This window comes from Schistocerca gregaria, chromosome 3, assembly GCF_023897955.1.
Source record: "Schistocerca gregaria isolate iqSchGreg1 chromosome 3, iqSchGreg1.2, whole genome shotgun sequence".
NCBI classification, from domain to species: domain Eukaryota; kingdom Metazoa; phylum Arthropoda; class Insecta; order Orthoptera; family Acrididae; genus Schistocerca; species Schistocerca gregaria.
The window spans coordinates 701,346,352-701,372,156 of record NC_064922.1 but is presented as its reverse complement, the minus strand read 5'-3'; the positions used below and the strand labels follow the sequence as shown (position 1 = coordinate 701,372,156).

Below are 25,805 nucleotides of genomic sequence, written 5' to 3'. Positions count from 1 at the left end.
GGTGCAGTATACCAATCACAGACAGTAGATCAGGTGATCGTGGAGGCAAACGGTACAATGCCAGATCCGTACGCCCCCAGCGGCCGATTCATTGTTGACACTCTTACGAGAGATTGTGCTCTGCTCTGTTGAAAAATAAAATTTTAATGGCAGTTGTGGAAAACGCCAGAATATTCCAACACACGCTGGTACGCCAACGAGCGAACGAGTTAACTGCATCAACAGCTGGATACCCTTGCCTGACGTCACCGGAACCAACTGTCCCAACAGTAAACACTTGCAGGGGATATGTACGTTTAAAGTAATATTCTACATCTTCCTATGAGCCTCTTTTCAGGGCTGCATTTTGATGTCAGGTAATTCGCGACCACATCGAACTGCGCAGCTACAGGAGCTCTTCAAATAAAAGAGCCCTTACCCCCGACCAAATCCCCCCGAGCACGAGTGGAAAGCGTGAAGGTGACCTATCACAGCACATCCACACGCACTAAAGGCTATCCAGCAGTTATGAACCCCGCTGGTGGTGGAGGAATGAATGGCGGTACCATTGGAACTCCCTCCTAACCTTGTGGCTAGGATGGGATGCATTCCCAACTATGATGATGTCACAACCTATTAAAAAAGATATCTCACCGTTTGTAATGTCCTGGGGTCATCATAAATAGCTGCTAAACCGCTGTAACTATTGTCTTTGACTACCAGTATCATTTCTGTTCGTTTCATTTCGTATTCTTTTCAGCACCCTTTTGTACTATATTATAGCAGTTCATTATATGTTTAGTCTAAGTTTCATCGAGCTATGTTACTTGTCCCTTAGTATCCGCTTCTGGTGACGCCTAAGTGCTGAGGACGACACGGCGTCCGTCGTTACCATTAGGCCTTCAGGGCCTGTTCGGACAGTGTTTGTGTGTTTGTTTGATATTCAAAAAGGCGTAAGAAACGAATAAACCATTCAAAAAGAAAATAAATCTATTTCACATTCCAAAGTACGCTTGTACAACTTACGAGCCGCTCGGCTAGTCGGGCTGATTAACGTGCTGCTTGCCGAGTGGGAAGGCGTGCCGGTCCCCGGCACGAACCCGACCGGCGGGTTGATGTCTAGGTCCGGAGTGCCGGCCAGCCTGTGAATGGTCTTTAAGGCGGTTTTCCATCTCCCTCGGCGAATGCCCCCCTTATTCCACCTCAGTTACAATACGTCGGCTATTGCTGCGCAAACACTGTCTCTACATTTGTGTACACCATGCAAGCATTTGGGGCTACACTCGTCTCATATGAGCCGTTACAGGGGTTGGAGGTGAATGGAGGCCAAACCTGTAAAATAACCCTAGATTCGGTGTGGGCCGCCGTCGGGGTGGGAGGACCGCTGTGACCTGTTGTGGGGTTGTAACCACTGTGGGCTATGCCAGGACGAGGCCTCTCCGTCGTTCCTAGTCCCTGGTTTAATACACAATACACACACACGACTTACGAAATTACGTGATAACGCAATGAACCTTACATTGAAATGAAACGGGAGGCGAGTAGTGTATCAAGCTGAACAGTCAGTACATATCTCGACGACAAAGCAGCCTCTTCAACAATGAAGCGCAAGTCATTCAAATGGCTTGAGAAGGGAAGCTGCTAGCTAGAAGGTGTTCTTGTTGTCGATTATTGACAGATAGCCGGCCGCGGTGGTCTCGCGGTTAAGGCGCTCAGTCCGGAACCGCGTGACTGCTACGGTCGCAGGTTCGAATCCTGCCTCGGGCATGGATGTGTGTGATGTCCTCAGGTTAGTTAGGTTTAAGTAGTTCTAAGTTCTAGGAGACTGACGACCACAGATGTTAAGTCCCATAGTGCTCAGAGCCATTGAACCATTTTTTTTGTTGACAGATGAACTATGTGATCAAAAATATCCTGACACCATATTAGGTGCATTGTATTGCCACCTACTGCCAGGTACTCCATATCAGCGGCCTCAGTAGTTATTAGACATCCTGAGAGAGCAGAATGGGGCGCTCCGCGCAATTCAGGCAATTCGGTCGTGGTCAGGTGATTGGGTGTCACTTGTGTCATACGTCTGTACGCGAGATTTCCACACTGCTAAACATCCCTAGGTCCACTGTTTCCTATGTGATACTGAATTGGAAACGTGAAGGCACACGTACAGCACAAAAGCGTAAAGGCCGACCTCGTCTGTTGACTGATCGCCAACAGTTGAAGAGGGTCGTAATGTGTAATAGGCAGACATCTATACAGACCATCACACAGGAATCCCAAACTGCATTAGGGTCCACTGCAAGAACTGTGACAGTTAGGTGGAAGGTGAGAAAACTTGGATTTCATAGTCAAGCGGCTGCTCATAAGCCACACATCGCGTCAGTAAATGCCAAACGACGCCTCGCTTGGTGTAAGGAGCGTAAACATTGGACGACTGAACAGTGGAAAAACGTGTGGAGTGACGAATCACGGTACACTATGTTGTGATACGATGGGAGGGTGTGGGTATGGTAAATGTCCGGTGAACTTCATCTGCCAGCGTGTGTAGTGCAAACAGTAAAATTCTGAGGCTTGCACCTCTTGTTGTTTTCCGTGACACTATCACAGCACAGGCCTACTTTGATGTTTTAAGCACCTTCTTGCTTCCCACTATAGAAGAGCAATTCGGGGATGGCGGCTACATCTTTCAACACGAACGATTACCTGTTCATAATGCATGGCCTGTGGCGGTATGCGTACAATAACATCCTTGTAATGGACTGACCTGCCGAGAGTCCTTACCTGAATCCTATAGAACAGATTTGGACTGTTTTGGAACGCCGGCTTCGTGCCAGATCTCACCGACCGACATCGACACCTCTCCTCAGTGCAGCGCTCCGTGAAGAATGAGCTGCCATTCCCCAAGAAACCTTCCAGCACCTGACTGAACGTATGCTTGCAAAAGTGGAAGCTGTCATCAAGCCTAAGGGTGGGCCGACACGATACTGAATTCCAGCATTGCCGATGGAAGGCGCCACGAACTTGTAAGTCCTTTTCAGCCAGGTGTCTGGATACTTTTGATCACATAGCGTAGTTGACAGAAAATTTCAACGTCTGTAAATTTGTTCTTCTCCTCCCGACGAGGATGATTGTTACCTGGTTATACTTTAAGCCAAGGCGATTCTATTCAATTATATGAAACAAATAAATGACTGATGTGATGTTGATGTTTCCACGCGGGAATGACGAAATAATTCCGTCAGTGAAAACAAGGAACAGAAGAGCACACATTGCCTCTTGCAATTAGATTTGAGAATCATCAAACCAATTTAAGCGCATACGATGATTTAGAGGTCAAAGTAGATTCACTTATCCCGTTATGCGATCTTGTATGATTTGTGTTTGACTGAGGGACTCAGTTCGCTGTCACACCCTGAAATCATAATTTATGTTTCCTGGATGTTTCAATTCCTGAATGATCGGATTTTTTCTTATGAAAATGCAGAATCCATCTCTCACATTTGAAGAAAATATTGTTGCTCCTGTAGTACTGCAAATCCTGGAGGTATGTTTTGAAATATATTTTTATCGGTAACAAAGGCTGCTTTATTACTACACTACCGTTGTTCCGGTGCGACACGCTACTGCATGTGTATGCTGTCATTGTACCCCAGCGCCACGTATTGATGTAACAATGTCTTTTCTTTTTAACCTTGCATTCATATAGTTTAGACACAACAGGATGCTGCGCTATATTCACATGATGTCATTGCGGTGGTATAACACATTGATAACTCTGGTGAACTGTATCAAGATGAAGCTGAACTTGGTTCTAGTAGTTGGAGAATAGCCTCTGTTCTCCATGACCAAAAAATTACAATAGTGTTGTATCCATTGAAGACAAATCAGTACTATTATTATTATTGTTATTATTGTTGTAACTAATGCACTTTAATTCATTTCTCAGTTCTAGTCACTGCCTGAATTATGTAAAGATGTGTCTAGATTAAATGTTAATTAAAAATTCGTTTTTCAATTTTTTTTTAACTTTCAACAAATTATTGTTACAGGAACAACATGGACGCAGGAGATGGCCTGGCTGATTGCAAACGATTGCGACTTTAAAACTGCCAAGGAGAAGACTCTGAACGACCGAGTACCGTTTTTTGAGTGAGTACCTATGCAACAGAAGTCCTACAGACGTTCGCGGTCTCTGGGTTGTCTGTGGACTGAGACTCGGCTTGCGGTTAATGGCGTGAGGCGTGCTGGCGACGTGTTAGGATCTGCACGTACATCAAAACTTGGCGAAGACGTTAGTGGGCCACTCATCCCGGTAACTGCACTCTGCAAAAGTTGGCACTAACTGCCTCTCTCCCATTTAGTGGGACGCCCGTAAGGAAAGCTGCAGTAGTCATTTCCTGCTGTTTGGTATGCGCCGCCCTACGAAAGATCGCGAGGTAAAAAATTCATCATGGTTTCACATAGTGCTTCCCGTTGCAGGTGTGGAATATTTATGGGCCTTTTGCCACAGCTCTCACTCCGCTTACACACAGTGGGCAGGACGAATCAGAAGCACACTGACAGCTTCCATTTGTTATGAAACAATAGGAGTTTGCAACCGCAACTTTTGGTGTATCTAAATTTTTCATTGCTAAATTCACAGTTTTCTTTGTTTTTTTTTTAAAGGAAATTTGTTGCAAAAGTAGGAAAAAAGTTTCTTTTATGGGGGCAAGACTGTGTTTCTGAAGTGCCATTCTTGACTAGATTAATACACAATTTTTAACATCTGAGAGAAATTTGTGACAGTAGGGGGGAAAAGTGAAAATTTCGATTTTGAGCTGTAAATTACAATCTGTTTGCTTTTCCTGTCTTAGCTGAGGATGAAAAATTCAGCTTTCCTTTCCCATGCGCATTTGTAATTCAAATGATGAAATAAAATGGTCTCTAGGCTATCAACCAGTAAGACAGTTAATCACTAGGATTACCCAGGTGCAAATTACGTGAAATGGCAACCCGTGACTACAGTGTTTCAGTTTTCATTAATAAAAGATTCTTCTCTTCAAACGTTTTCCACAAGCTCAAAGACTGTTCAACCCAACTGTTTTATTAAGTAGTTAGAAGTTACTCGAGCTTCCAACACAGCAGAAGATAAGCTCGCGACGTAAAATTTAACAAACCGGAAAACTGCTGTAAAACATTAACTACGTTCATTGCGAATCATTAAAGGAGAATTTTAGAGTCAAACCGACAAACGGTGGTAAATTCTAAGTGCCGATTTCTAGCAAAAATCATCAGAGTTCATCACATGGTAAATCTGAGGAAATGTCCAAATTTCAGAAACCTACTTCCACACGATAATCACAAGTCCGGACGGTCACATGATAGAAAATAATCAGTCACTTGAGTGGGCCCTGGGTTTTCTAAGTCTAGCTACTGGACTAACTGTAAAGCCTTTCTCTTTCTAAAGCGTGTGCGGCTGTAATCACCGCTCAGCCTGATAAAGATGTTGCTTCAACGAGCTCGTACACAACAAACCACGACCAGTACCGATCCAGTGCCAACCACGTGCTATCGAATTCTCCACACATCATGATGGCCGTCACCCTTATACAGCTTCGGCCCACCCATTCAGCGAATTTTCCTACACGTCAATAAGGTTCGCTATTTCACCAGACTCATTTACATCTTCTATACAAAGTACTTACGACTGATTTGACTACACCGTTAGCTGTGAGCTGAAATTCTAGTCTAAAACTATATATTTTATTTAGTTGTAAAAGTAACAGTTCGCCAATGACTGAAGTTGAGTAATGGTAAACTTCACTGCGATGCTCGAGAAGGATTCTTTCAATTTGTGCTATTAAATGTTATTACAAATATTAATTTGGCACGATTTAGTTAACGGGTATTTTACTGCTCTTTTCTTTGCAGTACTCAGAAATTACATACCTTGAACAGTTCATTAGTTATGTACGAAAATATGCGTTAGATTTTATAGCAATTTTCAATTAAAATCCAATTAAAATGTGTCCAATTGCAGAATTAATTACGCCTTAAATCGTGTGAATGTACCAGTCAAACCGTTTCAGCCAACAAACTGATTGTCGGGTCTTCATTGTACATTAATTAGCAAAGACATTGTTATACATTACTTTTACTGATTGGCGGTAGAGGGGAAAAATACCCGTTATTCTGTTATTTTACGCACAATGATTACAAAGAGGATCTTCGCGCTGGCAGAATCGTGGTGCTCCCCTCTTTGATATTTTGATATAACGTATCGTTGTATGATTAACTGCATGCTTTGTATGAACTCGAGCGCTCAGAATAGTTAGGTGCCATAGCGGGTTCTGTGGCTGAGCTGACGTCACGTCCGTATTATTTCAACTTTGATAGACATGCGTGGCGCAGCCATCGGGCAGTGGAAAAGTGGACAACACAAATTAGCGCACGGACCAGATCCAGCGCGGCAGCCGACTCACACACCAGCCCAGCCGGCACCACGGCCAGCCTCTACGTCACGGATCGCATGCCATTCAAACGCCGCTCGCAACCAGACATCTGTATCACACACATAAACACAGTCTTTCGCCTCACAAATTTGAATACGAGTTGGCCTAATTTTTACTTGCGCTATAGGTAACGTCTTTTCTGATGAAAGTTCTTTCCTCAAAACTGTTTTTCCATGTTTCAAAGCCAAGAGCTACGCTGGTCAAAAATTAGGAACAGCTTAGAGGAACATCACAGAGGCTGATGAATGAGGCTATTCATTATCCTGCTTGGACACTTTCCTTCAACTAGATAATAAAGCCATTCAGCAATAATATACGAGGGTAACTCCAAAAGGAATGCACACAACTTTTATTAAACCCATCTTTTATTCTACATGTCTGAAAATTTTACAGTGTGTAGATACATCTTTTACGAACAATATTTTCATTTCTACACTGAATTTCCATACCTCTCAACTGCCTTACGCCATCTTCGAACCAACGCCTCTATACCCGAACGGTAAAATTCTGGTTCAACCTGTTGGAGACACTGTTTGGCAGCGTGCACAAGGGAGTCATCATCTTGAAACCTTGTTCCACGAAGACGGTCTTTCAGTTTTCCAAAGAGCTGATAGTCACATGGAGCCAGGTCAGGACTGTAAGGCGGGTGTTTCAGTGTTGTCTATCCGAGTTTTGTGATCGCTTCCATGGTTTTTTGACTGACATGGGGTCTTGCGCTGTCGTGCGACAGCAAAACATGCTGCTTTTGCCGATGTGGTCGAACACGACTCAGTCGAGCTTGAAGTTTCTTCAGTGTCGCCACATATTCATCAGAATTTATGGTGGTTCCGCTTGGAATGATGTTCACAATCATGAGTCCTTCGGAATCGAAACACACCGTAGCCATAGCTTTTCCAGCAGAAGGTGTGGTTTGGAATTTTTTTTTTCTTGGATGAATTTGCATGATGCCACTCCAATGATTGCCTCTTCGTCTCTGGTCTCATTTGAGACGAGTCAAACCTTAAGTGTTCTTATGATTATAGTCAATTACGCATGTGTATGTAAATGGTGAACTGTATCTATTGTATATCTCCCAGCGCAACCACAACCAAATTTAGCTTATTTTTTATAATATCAAATAAAACTGTTCATGGTCGTGACACCCATGATACCCTTTGGGATCGCTTTAGCAAGTCTCGAATTTCTCGGCACTTTCAGTCAGATTTGGCGCATATATGACATCTAAAGAAAAGAAAGTTCAGAATTGGTAACATGCTCTGTGTGCCTCCAGGTGACATCTAACGGAACCCTTTAGATGTTTGCGAAATCTTTTAGTTATGTGTAGAGCTGTTTAGACACTTGTATAATGGAATAAACATACAGGAAATTTGTTAAAATGCCTTTATGTTCTAAGAAATCTTGTCCCGAAACTATACAAGTAAACGACCTTGTGTCCTGTTACAGGGATCCTTGAGTCAGTCTGTGTCTGGACCACAGGCACCTGTTTGAAGATTAAAAACTTATGCGAATGTGCGATACTCGTCTATATCTACCGAAAAATGTAAAGCAGGTCACTTGACGCAGAGACCTAGTGACAAAAGCACGATTAAAATAATTGGAAATTACGAGAAAAGCAAAATACACCGAAAGTTGCCTTTGAATTTATTCTTCATCAGGATTCTGTCAGACATTTCCGGACACACCATGAGTTAAAAGGATATTTTATCCTCCAATGGGCCGGTGTGGCCAAGCGGTTCTAGGCGCTACTGTCTGGAACCGCGCGACCGCTACGGTCGCAGGTTCGAATCCTGCCTGGGGCATGGATGTGCGTGATGTCCCTAGGTTAGTTAGGTTTAAGTAGCTATAAGTTCTAGGGGACTGATGACCTCAGCAGTTAAGTCCCATAGTGCTCACAGCCATTTGAACCAATCTCTAATGCTATGACATCAGAAATGCCGAAAATGCAAAAACGTTCACTGGTCGCTGCATCTACATGTCTACATGACATCTACATAACATCTACATCTACATGACTACTCTGCAATTCACATTTAAGTGCTTGGCAGAGGGTTCATCGAACCACAATCATACTATCTCTCTACTATTCCACTCCCGAACAGCGAGCGGGAAAAACGAACACCTAAACCTTTCTGTTCGAGCTCTGATTTCTCTTATTTTATTTTGATGATCATTCCTACCTATGTAGGTTGGGCTCAACAAAATATTTTCGCATTCGGAAGTGAAAGTTGGTGACTGAAATTTCGTAAAAAGGTCTCGCCGCGACGAAAAACGTCTATGCTGTAATGACTTCCATCCCAACTCGTGTATCATATCTGCCACACTCTCCCCCCTATAACGCGATAATACAAAACGAGCTGCCCTTCTTTGCACCCTCTCGATGTCCTCCGTCAATCCCACCTGGTAAGGATCCCACATCGCACAGCAATATTCTAACAGAGGACGAACGAGTGTAGTGTAAGCTGTCTCTTTAGTGGACTTGTTGCATCTTCTAAGTGTCCTGCCAATGAAACGCAACCTTTGGCTCGCCTTCCCGACAATATTATCTATGTGGTCCTTCCAACTAAAGTTGTTCGTAATTTTAACACCCAGGTACATCGAGTAATCGAATTCCAACGGATTTCTTTTGGAACTGATGTGGATCATCTCACACTTTTCGTTATTTAGCGTCAACTGCCACCTGACACACCATACAGCAATCTTTTCTAAATCGCTTTGCAGCTGATACTGGTCTTCGGAAGACCTTACTAGACGGTAAATTACAGCATCATCTGCGAACAGTCTAAGAGAACTACTCAGATTGTCACCCAGGTCATTTATATAGATCAGGAACAGTAGCGGTCCCAGGACGCTTCCCTGGGGAACACCTGATATCACTTCAGTTTTACTCGATGATTTGCCGTCTATTACTATTTCCTGACAGGAAATCACGAATCCAGTCGCACAACTGAGACGATACCCCATAGCTCCGCAGCTTGATTAGAAGTCGCTTGTGAGGAACCGTGTCAAAAGCTTTCCGGAAATCTAGAAATACGGAATCAACTTGAGATCCCCTGTCGATAGCGGCCATTACTTCGCGCGAATAAAGAGCTAGCTGCGTTGCACAAGAGCGATGTTTTCTGAAGCCATGCTGATTACGTGTCAATAGATCGTTCCCTTCGAGGTGATTCATAATGTTTGAATACAGTATATGCTCCAAAACCCTACTGCAAACCGACGTCAATGATATAGGTCTGTAGTTAAATGGATTACTCGTACTACCCTTCTTGAACACTGGTGCGACTTGCGCAATTTTCCAATCTGTAGGTACAGATCTATCGGTGAGCGAGCGGTTGTATATGAGTGCTAAGTAGGGAGCTATAGTATCAGCGTAATCTGAAAGGAACCTAATCGGTATACAATCTGGACCTGAAGACTTGCCCGTATCAAGCGATTTGAGTTGCTTCGCAACCCCTAAGGTATCTACTTCTAAGAAACTCATGCTAGCAGATGTTCGTGTTTCAAATTCTGGAATATTCCATTCGTCTTCCCTGGTAAGGAATTTCGGAAAACTGCGTTCAATAACTCCGCTTTAGCGTCACAGTCGTCGATAACAGTACCATCGGCACTGCGCAGCGAAGGTATTGACTGCGTCTTGCCGCTTGTGTACTTTACATACGACCAGAATTTCTTCGGATTTTCTACCAAATTTCGAGACAATGTTTCGTTGTGGAACCTATTAAAGGCATCTCGCATCGAAGTACGTGCCAAATTTCGCGCGTCTGTAAATTTTAGCCCATCTTCAGGATTTCGCGTTCTTCTGAACTTCGCATGCTTTTTCCGTTGCCTCTGCAACAGCGTTCGGACCTTTTTTGTGTACCACGGGGGATCCGTTCCATCTCTTATCAGTTTATGAGGTATGAATATCTTAATTGCTGTTGCTACTATATCTTTGAATTTGAGCCACATGTCGTCTACATTCGCATAGTCAGTTCGGAAGGAATGGAAATTGTCTTTTAGGAAGGCTTCTAGTGGCACTTTATCCGCTTTTTTAAATAAAATTATTTTGCGTTTGTTTCTGATGGATTTGGAAGAAATGGCATTGAGCCTAGCTACAATGACCTTGTGATCACTAATCCCTGTATCAGTCATGATGCTCTCTATCAGCTCTGGATTGTTTGTGACCAAGAGGTCAAGTGTGTTTTCGCAACCATTTACAATTCGCGTGGGTTCGTGGACTAACTGCTCGAAATAATTTTCGGAGAATGCATTTAGGACAATCTCGGAAGACGTTTTCTGCCTACCACCGGTTTTGAACAAGTATTTTTGCCAACATACCGAGGGTAGGTTGAAGTCCCCACCAACTATAACCGTATGAGTGGGGTATTTATTTGTTACGAGACTCAAACTTTCTCTGAACTGTTCCGCAACTGTATCATCGGAGTCTGGGGGTCGGTAGAAGGAGCCAATTATTAACTTAATTCGGCTGTTAAGTATAACCTCCACACACACTAATTCGCACGGAGTATCTACTGCGACTTCACTACAAGATAAACCACTACTGACAGACACAAACACTCCACCACCAATTCTGCCTAATCTATCTTTCCTGAACACCGTCTGAGACTTCGTAAAAATTTCTGCAGAACTTATTTCAGGCTTTAGCCAGCTTTCTGTACCTATAACGATATCAGCTTCTGTGCTTTCAATTAGCGCTTGAAGCTCAGGGACTTTTCCAGTGCAACTACAACAATTTACAACTAAAATTCCGACTGCATTGATAATCCACTCCTCTTTTGACGTCATTGTATTCTAATCCAACTTTCGCTGATAATCCTAGATGGTCTGAAAAATGGTCTTCGACAGAGAATGGTCACTTATTGATGACTACATTTATCAAAAGTTTATGGCGTTGTAACATGCATTTTCCAAATCTGAACCAAAGCGGTGCTAGAATCACGCTTTCCGATAGACGTACCATTCCAGAGGTTCGTCCGATGTCATTGGTAACAATAAATTTCCATGAATCAATATAGGAACACTAGATGGAAGCTAATTATTATGAATGTAGAAGCATACTTGTCCAAGATCCGACTTCAGAACGATTTAATTACCATTACTTCAGCAAACAAAATATAGCTTCGAGGTAGTTATCACACTTCAAGTTAACTTTATTTAATAACTTCCGTTCCATCGTTACCAAACACCAACACAGGACGGAACCAGCTTCAAAGTTGTCTCACTGTGATGTGCCCAGACTGATTCCGAGACGTGCTGATCTTTGGCACAAATAGCAATGGAATAAATCAACTGCTGTTACTTTCTTTGTGTTTTTTACGGAAACAGCATTCTTCCCCTGCAGTCGTTTCTGCTGAGTTCTACTCATTTCTAAAACTGTCACAAAATATTCATCAATGGTATTGGTAAAATACTTAATATCGTTTGTTAAGAATTTTATATCTAATTGCTGGCTTCGAGATCGCATATTGTGATTCTAGTTTTATTCAGTTTAAGGAATTTGTTAAGTAGACTATTTGAAATAAAATGTTTTTATTCATGCGATGCCTGTTCGTCAGTAAAATGTTATTCTTGCAGATTTGGTAGAATTCTTCAGTGAAACGTAATTATTACAACGCATGAAAGATGTAGACCGTTATTTCTGAATATTGAAAAGACTGGAGGAAACCTGTTTAAGATGTAAATGATTAGGACAGCGGAGAAAAAGCAGCAACTGTAGGCCTCAGAGAGATATCTCAGTGGTCTGAGTGGTCAAACAAATACAGAAAGGGCATTTAGAAAGGACTGAACGTTGCTCACGGTGGTCTGCTAGCCACTTGCTATGCCTGTGATATCAGTACGCCATGTCGACACCAAAGGACGCTGCATTATCAGGTTACGGTCTTTGAGCGTTGGTGAACGTTTCGCCTACACGAATGTGCCTCTGCCGTCTCATGTGATTAAGGTCCCCAAAGGCCGTCCCACACGTGCATCTCGTGGGTAGTACACTTTGAAATTTACGTCAGCACGGGCTGACCAGCGTCCGTCTCTAAATATAAGGTCGGTGCAAAGGATGTCGCAGCTTTGAGCAGAATGTTGGGGCGCTGCTACAGACGGCAGGTTACTAACTGACTTTCTATGGTGAACGTGTGGGTGCTATTCTGTCATTCTGTGCAACAGATTAATCTCAAATGTACCATTTACCCTGTGGCTCCTGCAAGATGCAATTTCCACACCCATACTACTACAGAAGTCAGACAGGCGCTTCTAACGTTCTAAAGAGAAATGCCCGAGAAACTTTTAGCTATAAATATCTTCTGCAGTCTCCGCGCTGTAAGGAAATGACACAAAAATTCACAAAATTTCTTATCTAACTAGTGGGATACTTAGGTACTGGAGTAGTGATAGTTAGTGTAAGTAAAACATGAAGCTAACGAAAATCATTATTATTATTATTATTTTGCAAAAATTCTGAGAAATCACAATGGCACTTTCAGTTATGAATTGAACAAGTTATTTACGGGTTCTTTTCGGAATGTGAAGCTACCTCTTAAGGTTAGGATTCGCTAATGAAATTTCTATACAAAGTTTAAGATTGTTATTGACTTGGCAGAATGAGTGAGAGCCACGCCTACTCAACTTAAATAAATGTCCGTTAGAATGTTTCTAGGTACAGTCGAGGCTGTCACAAGTGAAATGCTGTGAAGTGTACTGTTGAGGAGGAAATATGGGGTTCGCAGGAGATGTAGCGCACAATACTGTAAGCTGCGATGACTGCTGTCTGCACCGCTCTCTGTCTACAAATAGGATAACTCTCGTTCTGTCAGGATTGACCTTCGCCAATCAAACTCTCCCTATGCCTTGATGAAGACAAGGACTCCTATTCTCCCCTAGTCTACGCTGGTCAGATAACCAGTCCACCGCGATGCCACTCAAAAATTCGCTCGCAGGAGTTTAACTATAGCTCTGTCCGTTCACACCACACAATAAGTGTGGCGGCCAACACAGTGAACAACGCTTAATTGCAAGGACTCTATATTGAGTCACACTCCAATTCGCTCTAAACAGAGGTGCTCTCCCAGTGAAGTACTGAGGAGAGACTTGTTCCTCGCTCTTTGAGTACACATACCAGCGCACACGCTCTCGTTACGTGTTCTCTCTCCAAGAGCGACAACAGAAAGGCCCCTACTTTTGGTCTTTTTCGTTCACTTTCTTTCGGTATTTTCCATTACTCCTTCAGCTCAAGGCATAAGGAATATCGTCTGCCAATCAGCATTGCTCTTCTTAAACGGGAGAATCACGTTTCGTTTAAGGCGACCAATCCGGAAATCTGTAGCATCGGCGTTTGGCATTTGCTGTCTCCCTGTGAAAACCTCTGAAAGTATGTGCTATGTTTGTAAAGAATGCGTAGGCTGGGCGCTCGCACACAACATAGCGGATTTACTTTTAAGCCGAACACGGAGTCGTTCTCCCTTTCACTTGGGCAAACGTTGTCTGCTCTGCGGGAGGGCGCTGGCCGATATAAATAGGTTGACTCGTCCTCTGAAGGGACCGGCCTGCTGGCAAGCAATTTGCTTCTCCCTAAATTAAAAGCTTTTGTGAGCTTCGTGTCTTGAATGTGTGTGTGTACGCCATCCTCGAGTATTTGAACCTCAGTGCACACTTGCGATTTATTTGTTATTTGCATATCGTTTACATGAATTCATACAACATTGACTTTATCTTATCGAGTTAGGGTTCGAATGAAGCGTCTTCATGTGCGGAACATGATTGTGAGGGCGGAATATGTAAGCAATGAATGTCAGGAGACCACGACGTCTTACAACTTACGAAGTGCTGTGGAATGCCTGAACTAAGTACTCATCTACTCAGAATACCCTTGCATCATTTAATTACATTCTAATCGAGTAATTGTTGTGATGGCTTGTATTAACTGGTTATTGTGAAAATAAGTTATAAGAAGAACATCAATGAAAGTAAAACGAGGGTAATGGAATGTAGTCGAAAGCAATCAGATGATGCTGAAGGGGTTAGGTTATCAAACCTACCACTGAAAGTACACTCCTGGAAATTGAAATAAGAACACCGTGAATTCATTGTCCCAGGAAGGGGAAACTTTATTGACACATTCCTGGGGTCAGATACATCACATGATCACACTGACAGAACCACAGGCACATAGACACAGGCAACAGAGCATGCACAATGTCGGCACTAGTACAATGTATATCCACCTTTCACAGCAATGCAGGCTGCTATTCTCCCATGGAGACGATCATAGAGATGCTGGATGTAGTCCTGTGGAACGGCTTGCCATGACATTTCCACCTGGCGCCGCAGTTGGACCAGCGTTCGTGCTGGACGTGCAGACCGCGTGAGACGACGCTTCATCCAGTCCCAAACATGCTCAATGGGGGACAGATCCGGAGATCTTGCTGGTCAGGGTAGTTGACTTACACCTTCTAGATCACGTTGGGTGACACGGGATACATGCGGACGTGCATTGTCCTGCTGGAACAGAAAAGTTCCCTTGCCGGTCTAGGAATGGTAGAACGATGGGTTCGATGACGATTTGGATGTACCGTGCACTATTCAGTGTCCCCTCGACGATCACCAGAGGTATACGGCCAGTTTAGGAGATCGCTCCCCACACCATGATGCCAGGTGTTGGCCCTGTGTGCCTCGGTCGTATGCAGTCCTGATTGTGGCGCTCACCTGCACGGCGCCAAACACGCATACGACCATCATTGGCACCCAGGCAGAAGCGACTCTCATCGCTGAAGACGACACGTCTCTATTCGTCCCTCCATTCACGCCTGTCGCGACACCACTGGAAGCGGGCTGCACGATGTTGGGGCGTGAGCGGAAGAAGGCCTAACGGTGTGTGGGACCGTAGTCCAGCTTCATGGAGACGGTTGCAAATGGTCCTCGCCGATACCCCAGGAGCAACAGTGTCCCTAATTTGCTGGCAAGTGGCGGTGCGGTCCCCTACGGCACTGTGTAGGATCCTACGGTCTTGGCGTGCATCCGTGCGTCGCTGCGGTCCGGTCGCAGGTCGACGGGCACGTGCACCTTCCGCCGACCACTGGCGACAACATCGATGTACTGTGGAGACCTCACGCCCCACGTGTTGAGCAATTCCGCGGTACGTCCACCCGGCCTCCCGCATGCCCACTATACGCCCTCGCTCAAAGTCCGTCAACTGCACATACGGTTCACGTCCACACTGTCACGGCATGCTACCAGTGTTAAAGACTGCGATGGAGCTCCGTATTCCACGGCAAAGTGGCTGACACTGACGGCGGCGGTGCACGAATGCTGCACAGCTAGCCCCATTTGACGGCCAACACCGTGGTTCCTGGTGTGTCCGCTGTGCCGTGCGTGTGATCGTTGCTTGTACAGCCCTCTCGCAGTGTCCGGAGCAAGTATGGTGGGTCTGACACACCGGTGTCAATGTGTTTTTTTTTCCATTTCCAGGAGTGTAATATATGAGTTTTGCTTTTTGGGCATCAAGTTAAAGGACAATGGCTGAGGTAGAGAAGATACTCAGACTGGCAACAGCATGAAAAGCATTTCTGAGAAATAAATATTTGTTAACATTTATCTTAAATTAAACTGGTAGGAAGTCTTTTCTAAATGTATTATAGTAGGAATACTATGGGCATTGTGAATCACCGCAGTCGACAAAAAATCCTAATTAACCACAGCGAAAAGTCAAAATTCTAGATGTTGTTGTTGTTGTTGTCTTCAGTCCTGAGACTGGTTTGATGCAGCTCTCCATGCTACTCTATCCTGTGCAATCTGCTTCATCTCCCAGTATCTACTGCAACCTACATCCTTCTGAATCTGCTTAGTGTATTCATCTGTTGGTCTCCCTCTACGATTTTTACCCTCCACGCTGCCCTCCAATGCTAAATTAGTGATCCCTTGATGCCTCAAAACATGTCCTACCAACCGATCCCTTCTTCTAGTCAAGTTGTGCCACAAACTTCTCTTCTCCCCAATTCTATTCAATACCTCCTCATTAGTTACGTGATCTACCCATCTAATCTTCAGCATTCTTCTGTAGCACCACATTTCGAAAGCTTCTATTCTCTTCTTGTCCAAACTAGTTATCGTCCATGTTTCACTTCCATACATGGCTACACTCCAAACAAATACTTTCATAAACGACTTCCTGATACATAAATCTATATTCGATGTTAACAAATTTCTCTTCTTGAGAAACGCTTTCCTTGCCATTGCCAGTCTACATTTTATATCCTCTCTACTTCGACCATCATCAGTTATTTTACTTCCTAAATAGCAAAACTCATTTACTACTTTAAGTGTCTCATTTCCTAATCTAATTCCCTCAGCATCACCCGATTTAATTTGACTACATTCCATTATCCTCGTTTTGCTTTTGTTGATGTACATCTTATATCCTCCTTTCAAGACACTGTCCATTCCGTTCAACTGCTCTTCCAAGTCCTTTGCCGTCTCAGACAGAATTAGAATGTCATCGGCGAACCTCAAGGTTTTTATTTCTGCTCCATGAATTTTATTACCTACTCCAAATTTTTCTTTTGTTTCCTTTACTGCTTGCTCAATATACAGATTGAATAACATCGGGGAGAGGCTACAACCCTGTCTCACTCCTTTCCCAACCACTGCTTCCCTTTCATGCCCCTCGACTCTTACGACTACCATCTGGTTTCTGTACAAATTGTAAATAGCCTTTCGCTCCCTGTATTTTACCCTTGCTACCTTCAGAATTTGAAAGAGAGTATTCCAGTCAACATTGTCAAAAGCTTTCTCTAAGTCTACAAATACTAGAAACGTAGGTTTGCCTTTTCTTAATCTTTCTTCTAAGATAAGTCGTAAGGTCAGTATTGCCTCACGTGTTCCAACATTTCGACGGAATCCAAACTGATCCTCCCCGAGGTCCGCATCTACCAGTTTTTCCATTCGTCTGTAAAGAATTCGCGTTAGTAGTTTGCAGCTGTGACTTATTAAACTGATAGTTCGGTAATTTTCACATCTGTCAGCACCTGCTTTCTTTGGGATTGGAATTATTATATTCTTCTTGAAGTCTGAGGGTATTTCACCTGTCTCATACATCTTGCTCACCAGCTGGTAGAGTTTTGTCATGACTGGCCCCAAGGCCATTAGTAGTTCTAATGGAATGTTGTCTACTCCGGGGGCCTTGTTTCGCCTCGAAGGATAAAAATAGATTTAAAAATTAATGATGGATAATGACTTGACATTTAAAAAACCAATGTGGATGCAGGTAAATTTAAAGAACGCAATATGGCACTGGCGAGAAATACATTTCACCTACTCGCAGCGCTTCAAGAATGTAAAATTTCACTGACAGGAAAATCTTTTTCAGCCGATGACGGTGTTGTATATTTTGCGTACGAGTATGTATTGACCGTTGCAGAAAGTATCCAAATATACTCCAGTATTTCCACAAGCTTCTCTGGTAGCCACGTTCAAAAGTATTCGGTTATTTAACAATTTCATAACTACAAACACACACACACAACTTAGCCGCCTTGTACGTGTTCAGAAGTACTGGAATGCTCTGAGTGTTTCTTTATTTTCCTTTTTTCATCGTGCTCAAAGCTACTTATCCCAAACATTATGTAACGCAGCACTTACGAAATTGAAAAATTCGATTTCTGTACCATAGATAGTGTACGAAACAATGTAGTAATAAATTAATTTTTTACCCATCTGAATTGTTCTACGATGCTTATCACAGGGCAGGCAGGCAGGCGTGGGAAAGACTGACCTTACTGACCGAGCAGTTGGCTCAGAAACGGGCGGCTCGGGCAATAAGTTGGTGTAAGTTCACGAACCACTTGTCGCCCCCTGTTCACGAGTGTGGGTATTTTGACATTGGCCTCTCAATATGTATATTCCTTGCTGTCATTTCTTGTTAACAATATTAGTTTATTCACAAGAAGAAGCAACTTTCACTCAGTTAATACAGGGCAGAAATCAAACCTGCATTTGCATCGGACTTCCTTAACTCTTGTGGAGAAAGGTGTGCAGTATACTGCTGCATCCATTTTCAATAAGCTACCACTCGAAATGAAACACATTAGCAGTAATCCACGCGCTTTCAAATCGAAACTGAAGAGTTTCTTCATGGCTCACTCTTCTTCTGTCGAGGAGTTCCTTGAAAAATTAAGCTGTTTCTTACTGTATTGTTGACTGCATTTACTTAAACTTATGGACTGATTTTTTTCGGGTTCATAAACATTTTATTTTTATCTGTTATTACTTTTATGTTGTAATTTAATGTACTGACACATTCCATGTCCTCGGAAATTTGCTCCTAGGATTGATCCTACGAAACTTGACGTGTAGATAAATAAATAAACATGAAATGACTTGTTCACATGCAATACGTTTGACTGTCGGCTCATTGTAACCTTTTTGGTAGCCGATGAATCACACCGATAGCCTCCTTTCAGTGACTTATGGGTGGACGACTTGGAAGACTTTATAGGGCTCATCACTTGCAGAAGAGGGAGAGTTACACAATGCTACCCATCTCCTGCGGACGGAAGGATAATAGAGACGACATGGTGGCGTAGGAGTGACTGAGCTGCGTACACCGGTGACTGCCGTTGCTTTCGAGAGCATTGGCGACGATTAACACCAATATCATCTGGTTACGCGAGAAGATGTCATTGTTACGTGACTCACTTCATGCGGCCGACGTTGATGTGGCCTTATTGCAGCAGCTGTGCGTCCTTGGCTTCCAGGACATCTCCAGATACACTTCATGCATATCGCAAGCGTCGGTCGCGGGCAGTGGCGTCGCAATATTTCTCACAGAATGTTTAACAGCCACCGATACACGTTACTTATCCAAAGCCAGAGGTCCAAGTGATACATATCATCAATGTTAACGCACCGTCATGTACCAGCAGTAAGCGTGAACGTTCGCAATTTTTTTACTGTGAAATTAACACAGTTATGTGAAGTTAGGATAAATAATATGGTGTTCAGGGAGGATTTTAATTGTACACAGTCTCCCAAGAACCAAATTCCTCAGCATTCACCACGTGCAGCACTCGCCACTGTCATTCGCGAGCTCGGTTTGGTACGCATTTGGGATATCATCTATGGTGACAGACGGGGTCTCATGCTTTACAGAATATTCGTCTAGCAGAATTGATAGGATATATTCCGTCCGCTCTCTCAAGGATGCGGTCACGCCAGGCGAGTTGCGGCCAGCAGCGTTTAATGACCACACTACTTACATTGGTACCATCACGCTTCGACCCCGACAAATGTGGCGCAGCTGCAGTCCAGGAAAATTAACACCGCTCACCTGCCCTCGCAGCAATGTCAAGCGGCAGTGGGAGACACGTGGATCACATACATCTGCTTTACCGTGGTGGCTGGACTGTGCCAAGACGAACCTTCCACATACTTTGAAGCCTATTTGCAGTGAAACTGCGGCATTGAGGTGCAGCACTGCTATTTTTATATTAACAGATGGTGTTTCGTTTACTGTCAACCTAACCTCAATTTCTCGTTTCCTGTACATGTGCTCAGTACAATATCTGATCGGTATTGTAAAAATTCTGCTGAAAGTTTTTGTTATATTTGTGGTGAATTTGTGACTAAAACACCAAAGAAACATTACAGACTTAGTGAAAAAGGTTTATCTATCATACTTTGGAACTAAACTTGGTGATCAAGATAGGTCTTGGGCGCCACATAAAGTATATTATGTGTGTGTTGAAGATCTGAGAAAATTGACCAGAAAGGAGAAAAAAACCTTTTGATTTGCTGTTGCTATGATATGGAGGGAACCAAGAAATCATTCCAGTGACTGCTACTTCTGCAGTGTTGGTATTATTGGTCTTAATCCGAAAAACAGGAAGGTAATAATCTGCCCTAACCTTCCGTCCGCCATCCGACCAGTAGGCAATGGTGTACATTTGCCAGTTCTTGAACCACCAGATGATTTAAATTCTATTCCAACACAAATATTTCCTGATGTACAGTGTGATTTAGATGAACCGGATAATGGTGAATTCCATTGTAATACAGAAAGTCTAGAGCCCAAATTGTGTACTCAGACTGAGCTTGGGATCTGGGCTTAACGAAAGAAAAAGCTGAATTGCTTGGCTCTAGATTAAAAGAAAAGAACTTATTGGCAGTTGGAACCAGCATATACATGTATAAAACGAGAGAGCAGCAATTTTTCAAGTTTTCTCAACAAGAAGGTGATTTAGTGTACTGCTCAGACATTCTCAGTCTGTTGAATGAGTTTGGTAATGAATACAAAAATGGAGGCTGTTTATTGATTCATCCAAAATTAGTTTAAAGGCTGTTTTCTTACACAATGGAAACATGTACGCATCTGTACCTGTTGGACATTCTGTATATATGGAAGAAGGCTGTGAAAACCTAGAAACAGTGCTAAATAAAATAGGCTATTCTGCTCATGGTTGGGTGATACGTGGCGATCTAAAAGTAACATGCATGCTCCTTGGTCGGTAAGGTGTCTTTACTAAATTTCCAGGTTTCTTGTATGAATGGGACAGTAAGGCTTGGGACCAACACTGGTGCAGAATGAACTGGCCTGTGAGGGAGTCCTTCAAACCTGGTGAGAAGAACAATCTGTGAAAAAACCCTGTAGACACTAAAAAAGCAATCCTACCACCTCTACATATAAAGTTAGCCCTAATGAAACAATTTGTAAAAGCTTTGCCTATAGATGGACCATGTTTTAAGAATCTCTGCCAAAAGTTTCCACACCTTTCAGTAGCTAAACTAAAAGAAGGCGTCTTTGTCGGACATGATGTTTGATGTTAAACTTGGGCATCGTTACAAAGTTCTTAGGACATGAAAAAGACCCTGAGCAACAATGTTAAAAAAGTTTGAAACTTCAGGATGTTGAATGATGCTAAATGTTCCCTTTCTGAACAGTCACCTTGATTACTTAACGGACAATATATGGAAGATGTTAGTGAGGAGCAAGGAGAGCCTTTCCACCGAGACATTAAAGTGATGTGAAAACGCTACCATCGCCGCTGAAACACCAGCATGATGGGGGACTACTGTTGGTCACTTCGCTGAGAAGTCCAGCAAGGGAGTCATCGTAGAAAAAGAAGCAAAAGAAGCTTAAATGAAAAAGTGAAAAGAAAATACCAACCAATTCCAGTTGACAAGTGAAACTTCTACCAACATATATCATTGTTTTAAGTAGTTTACTGTAAATAAAAACCCTGCTTATGTAGTAACAAAGCGTTTCATTAACTTCCCCGTTAACCGTATAGCATAGGATTTATATACTATATAATGAAAAGCATATTGCTCGAAAACTCTGGGTGATATAAATAAACTAAGGCTAGATTTGGATTAAGCTCATAAAAATGTATAATGATCACCTATAAAAGTAAAAAAAAAGGTTTGAAAAAATTTTTCGTTGGCTAATGTTATAGGAGGCTATAGCAACACAGCAACACATCCATGCTGGTCTTGTGGATCGTCGTCTTTGCTATTTCGACCTTCATCAAAGGACCGTATTTATTAATGTCTAACAGGCATCACGAATTCCGCATGTAGCGCAAACACTACCGATTCCTAAACACACGGCTCAGAATATCGTGGCAGCATTCTATCCTTTGTGAGCATTGGAACGATGCTTTAGGTTCGATACGACTCCCTCACTTTTTCTAAAGGACGGAGTGGACTTGGCCTTCCCAATGTTTATGATCGAGCAGTGACTCTATATGTTAGCATCCACTTCAAGCCTTGGCAACGATGCCCGACCAGCCTTACAGGCTTAGTTCAAATGGTTCAAATGGCTCTGAACACGATGGGGCTCAACATCTGAGATCACCAGTCCCCTAAACTTTGGACCACTTAAACCTAACTAACCTAAGGACATCACACACATCCACGCCCGAGGCAGGATTGTAGCAGTAGCGAGGTTCCGGACTGAAGCGCCTAGAACCGCTCGGCCACAACCGCCGGCCTACAGACTTAGTGATGGACACTCTGGCACGCACCCTTCACCCTTCACTGGCACTTACTTAGCTACCGGTGCCTTTTTGCTATTTTGGGAGGATTTATCTGGAGTGTAGCTTCCTACTGGACGTTCTCACCGTCTCTTGCTCTACAATGGCCAGTGACATCTATCGCGCAGTCTACGCTGCCGGTCGCCTAACATAGTCGAACTCACATGTCCTACTTTGTATGGGAACGTAGTATTGCGCATTGTCAACGCGGTAACGCTAGATTCAGACGAACGTTAGACCAGGTACTTGACAGTAAACAAACGACAAATTACTCGAGAGAGACTCTTTACTATCCAACTTGCAGATTTGCTTCTATATTTAAACAGCAACTTCCAGGATACAGACGAACGCCAGCTACATTGTCGGCCGACGGAAGAGATCTTGCATTTTGTGCGTCAAATTTGGTTCTCTTTTTACGGACTTCAACCATTTATTTACATCCGAGCACTCTCCTCTACCCGTACGATGTTTATTATCCGATGACGGAACACAACGCTGTCATTTGTATCAGAGGTCACGTGAATCATTATTTATTTGGAAGTGGTGTTATAGAACTCATGGATTTTTGGAACTATTTGAACTATTGTCATTTGTGCTATTGGGAAGAACTCAAAATATATTCAATACTTTTCGAACTTCTTGGAGAGCATATTCCACGATCCGCCTTGTAGCTGGAGTACTCATTGCAGGAGATTTTATTTACTTATTGTTATTGTATTCTTTAGCTTATTGCAAATACAAACATATCAAAAAATTTAATTACATATACGTATATACATATTTACAGACAAGAAACTTAAGTTTGGCTTTACAACTGAATATTCAGTCCTTCAATCCAGCGCACTGCATCTGGAGTTGCTAGCAGGAAGTCCTCTTTGGCACCGTGATAGGCTTGAATCCTGCATTCACTGACAGTATGGTGAACAGTCTGGTATTGTGCAGGCTGGATTTGGCAGATTCTTCTACTTAAAGAGAGCATCCCTGCATCGCCCAAGGCAGCTACGGATTCTGTTGCGAGTAGTCCAGCTCTTGCGTGGTAGGTCGAATCCACTTAGCAGTTTAGCACCTGAGACGATGTTATGCAGTCGCACATCTGTCACTGCTTCCCACCGACCTTTCCATTCTTCAGTCCTTAGCAACCATGTCAGCAATATCGCACAGATTTGAATGGCGTGATTTCAGTCTCTTACCATTTAAAAGTGGTAGGTCGCTATGCACAGGTAGATTAGAATTCCTGGAGATCTTGTGGAATTCCCTCGTAAGGGCAGGACATCTGCGTAGATCAGGAGACATTAAAACGGTTAACCGTGGAAGCCAATAAACTGGATCAGATATGATTGCGCCAGATATTATGAGGATTGTCGTATCCAGCCAGATGTCGACAAGCCTTGTCTGATGACTGTTCATCCATACTGGTGCACAATACTCAGCACCTGAGTACACCAAACCCGGAGCTGAAGATCGCAGGGTGGTTGCTGAAGATCCCCAGGTAGTTAAGCATAGCTTATGGAGGATGTTGTTACGAGTTCCCAACTTTTGAGCTAAGTTAAGAAGGTGTTGTTTGAGGCATAGTCTACGTCCGAGGATGACACCAAGATATTTTGGGTTCCATTAATCCAAAATTATCAAATTTTGACTAAAAATCAGCATTGGCGGCATAAGAGATCCGGAATAATAAGGCGCCATACTTCTGCCAACGGCATCCTCAAAGAGTGCAGAGGAGGGGAGAAAGGTTCAGGGCACTTTCTTGTCGGTTGGGTGGGAAAATGCTCCTGAAAGCGAATGAATCAGCGATGAGTAACGGCATGAGGATCGTATACAGCACGTCTGAGATATACTCTTGGCAGAAGTGTTTCTCAACAAACATCCCTTCCCCGAACCATACAAGAACTGAAACCACTTTGAGAGAACTCCTCAACAATTTGGTACCCGGCACGAATAGCAGGTGCAAAACTGAGCCAGAGGAGGTCATATTCCTTACCGAGAGTCAGATATCGACCTTTATGTAGGGACTCTGTAGTGTGTCAAACATGAACGTTATTTATGCCTGTTACCTTGGTTTCCCATGTGGTGAAATCTGTAGCATTTTCCTTTATAAACACATCACTCTACATCTGCTATGTATGTGTTTTATGTCGTCCATCATTGCCTGTGATCACTCCTGTCAAACAATATATATATTATTTGGTCATTTTCAAACAATGTATTTTCACATTCGGAGGGGAAAGAGAGTGATGGAAATTTTGTGAAAAGATTCCGTCCGTGTGGAAAATGTTTTTTATTAATGATTACCGAAATTAAACAGCGAGGGTACGTGAGGAAGTATGGTAATTAGTGATGGATGTGAGTGGGGATTAAGATTTGTTGGTCATAGAGACTGCAAGGGAAACAACAGAATGTGGGATTACACGAGAATATGAGCTGTTGAAAAGGAATGTAACCAGATGGAAGATTGTAGAATTTTTCCGTGGTTGTAGATAATACTTCCATCCCAAATCAGAAGAGAAGAAGGTATATGTGACGAAGACCAGAAACAGCAGGGTGATACGTACCACTTAGTATGCAACATGGGTAGGCAAAAATTTAGAAACAGTAATTCTAGACTCTCCAGCATAGCAACTTGCGCAAGATTAAGTTCGTCATTTGGTTCACATGGACCACAGTTACTAGTTAGATAGGATGGGTAATAAAGGACATGCAATGAAATATGATATTAAGTACCTAGAAAATGTTCACATGGTGTCAGTCTGTTGTGTGGGAGTGAATAACAGCCTAAGTAGAAATGGAGTGGGATATGATAAAGATTTAGGGCATGACACAAAGAGGTAATTAAAGCTGTAGAACAAGCAATGAGGCCATAAATGACCCTGGAGATGAGAGGGCAGCAGCGGTGGAATTAACGGAAGGTACAAACATCTTAAATCAGAATAGATGACAGAACCACGTAAAGGCACTTGAAATATATCATGGAAGAACTCCGATGTGGCCTAGAATAAGATTAATTATAACTTCGGAGAAGCAGAACGGAAATGACTTGAACTATTACGTACATACGAGAATCCTCTATTATATGTAGAAGAAATGGAACACAGGTATTATGAGTATGTTAAAAGAGGAGAACAATTCATCTGGCAGCAGCTTCAGGCAAATGGGGATATCCGCTTGTTTTGACGTAGCCTTATGTCAATCATTACCCATACGTGTAGATCTTCAGGATTTCCCGGTGAGGCGTTTCATCTTGGAAAATGGGGTTATCTGCCTGCAACGCTCCTTCAGCCTTAGGGAGCAACTGACGCAGGTTACGAGTTACGCGATGAGAATATCGTGC

At 43.0% G+C, this 25,805-nt stretch overlaps 1 protein-coding gene across 1 annotated transcript in view; it reads left to right on the top strand.

Moving 5' to 3' along the window:
- Positions 1-25,805, top strand: part of LOC126354088 (luciferin sulfotransferase-like) — a 270,156-nt gene that overhangs the window by 155,888 nt on the left and 88,463 nt on the right. Inside the window, exon 3 of the mRNA XM_050003473.1 lies at positions 4,026-4,125. Within this exon, the coding sequence (XP_049859430.1) occupies positions 4,026-4,125 (100 nt within the window). The remainder of the gene's footprint in view (positions 1-4,025; positions 4,126-25,805) is intronic.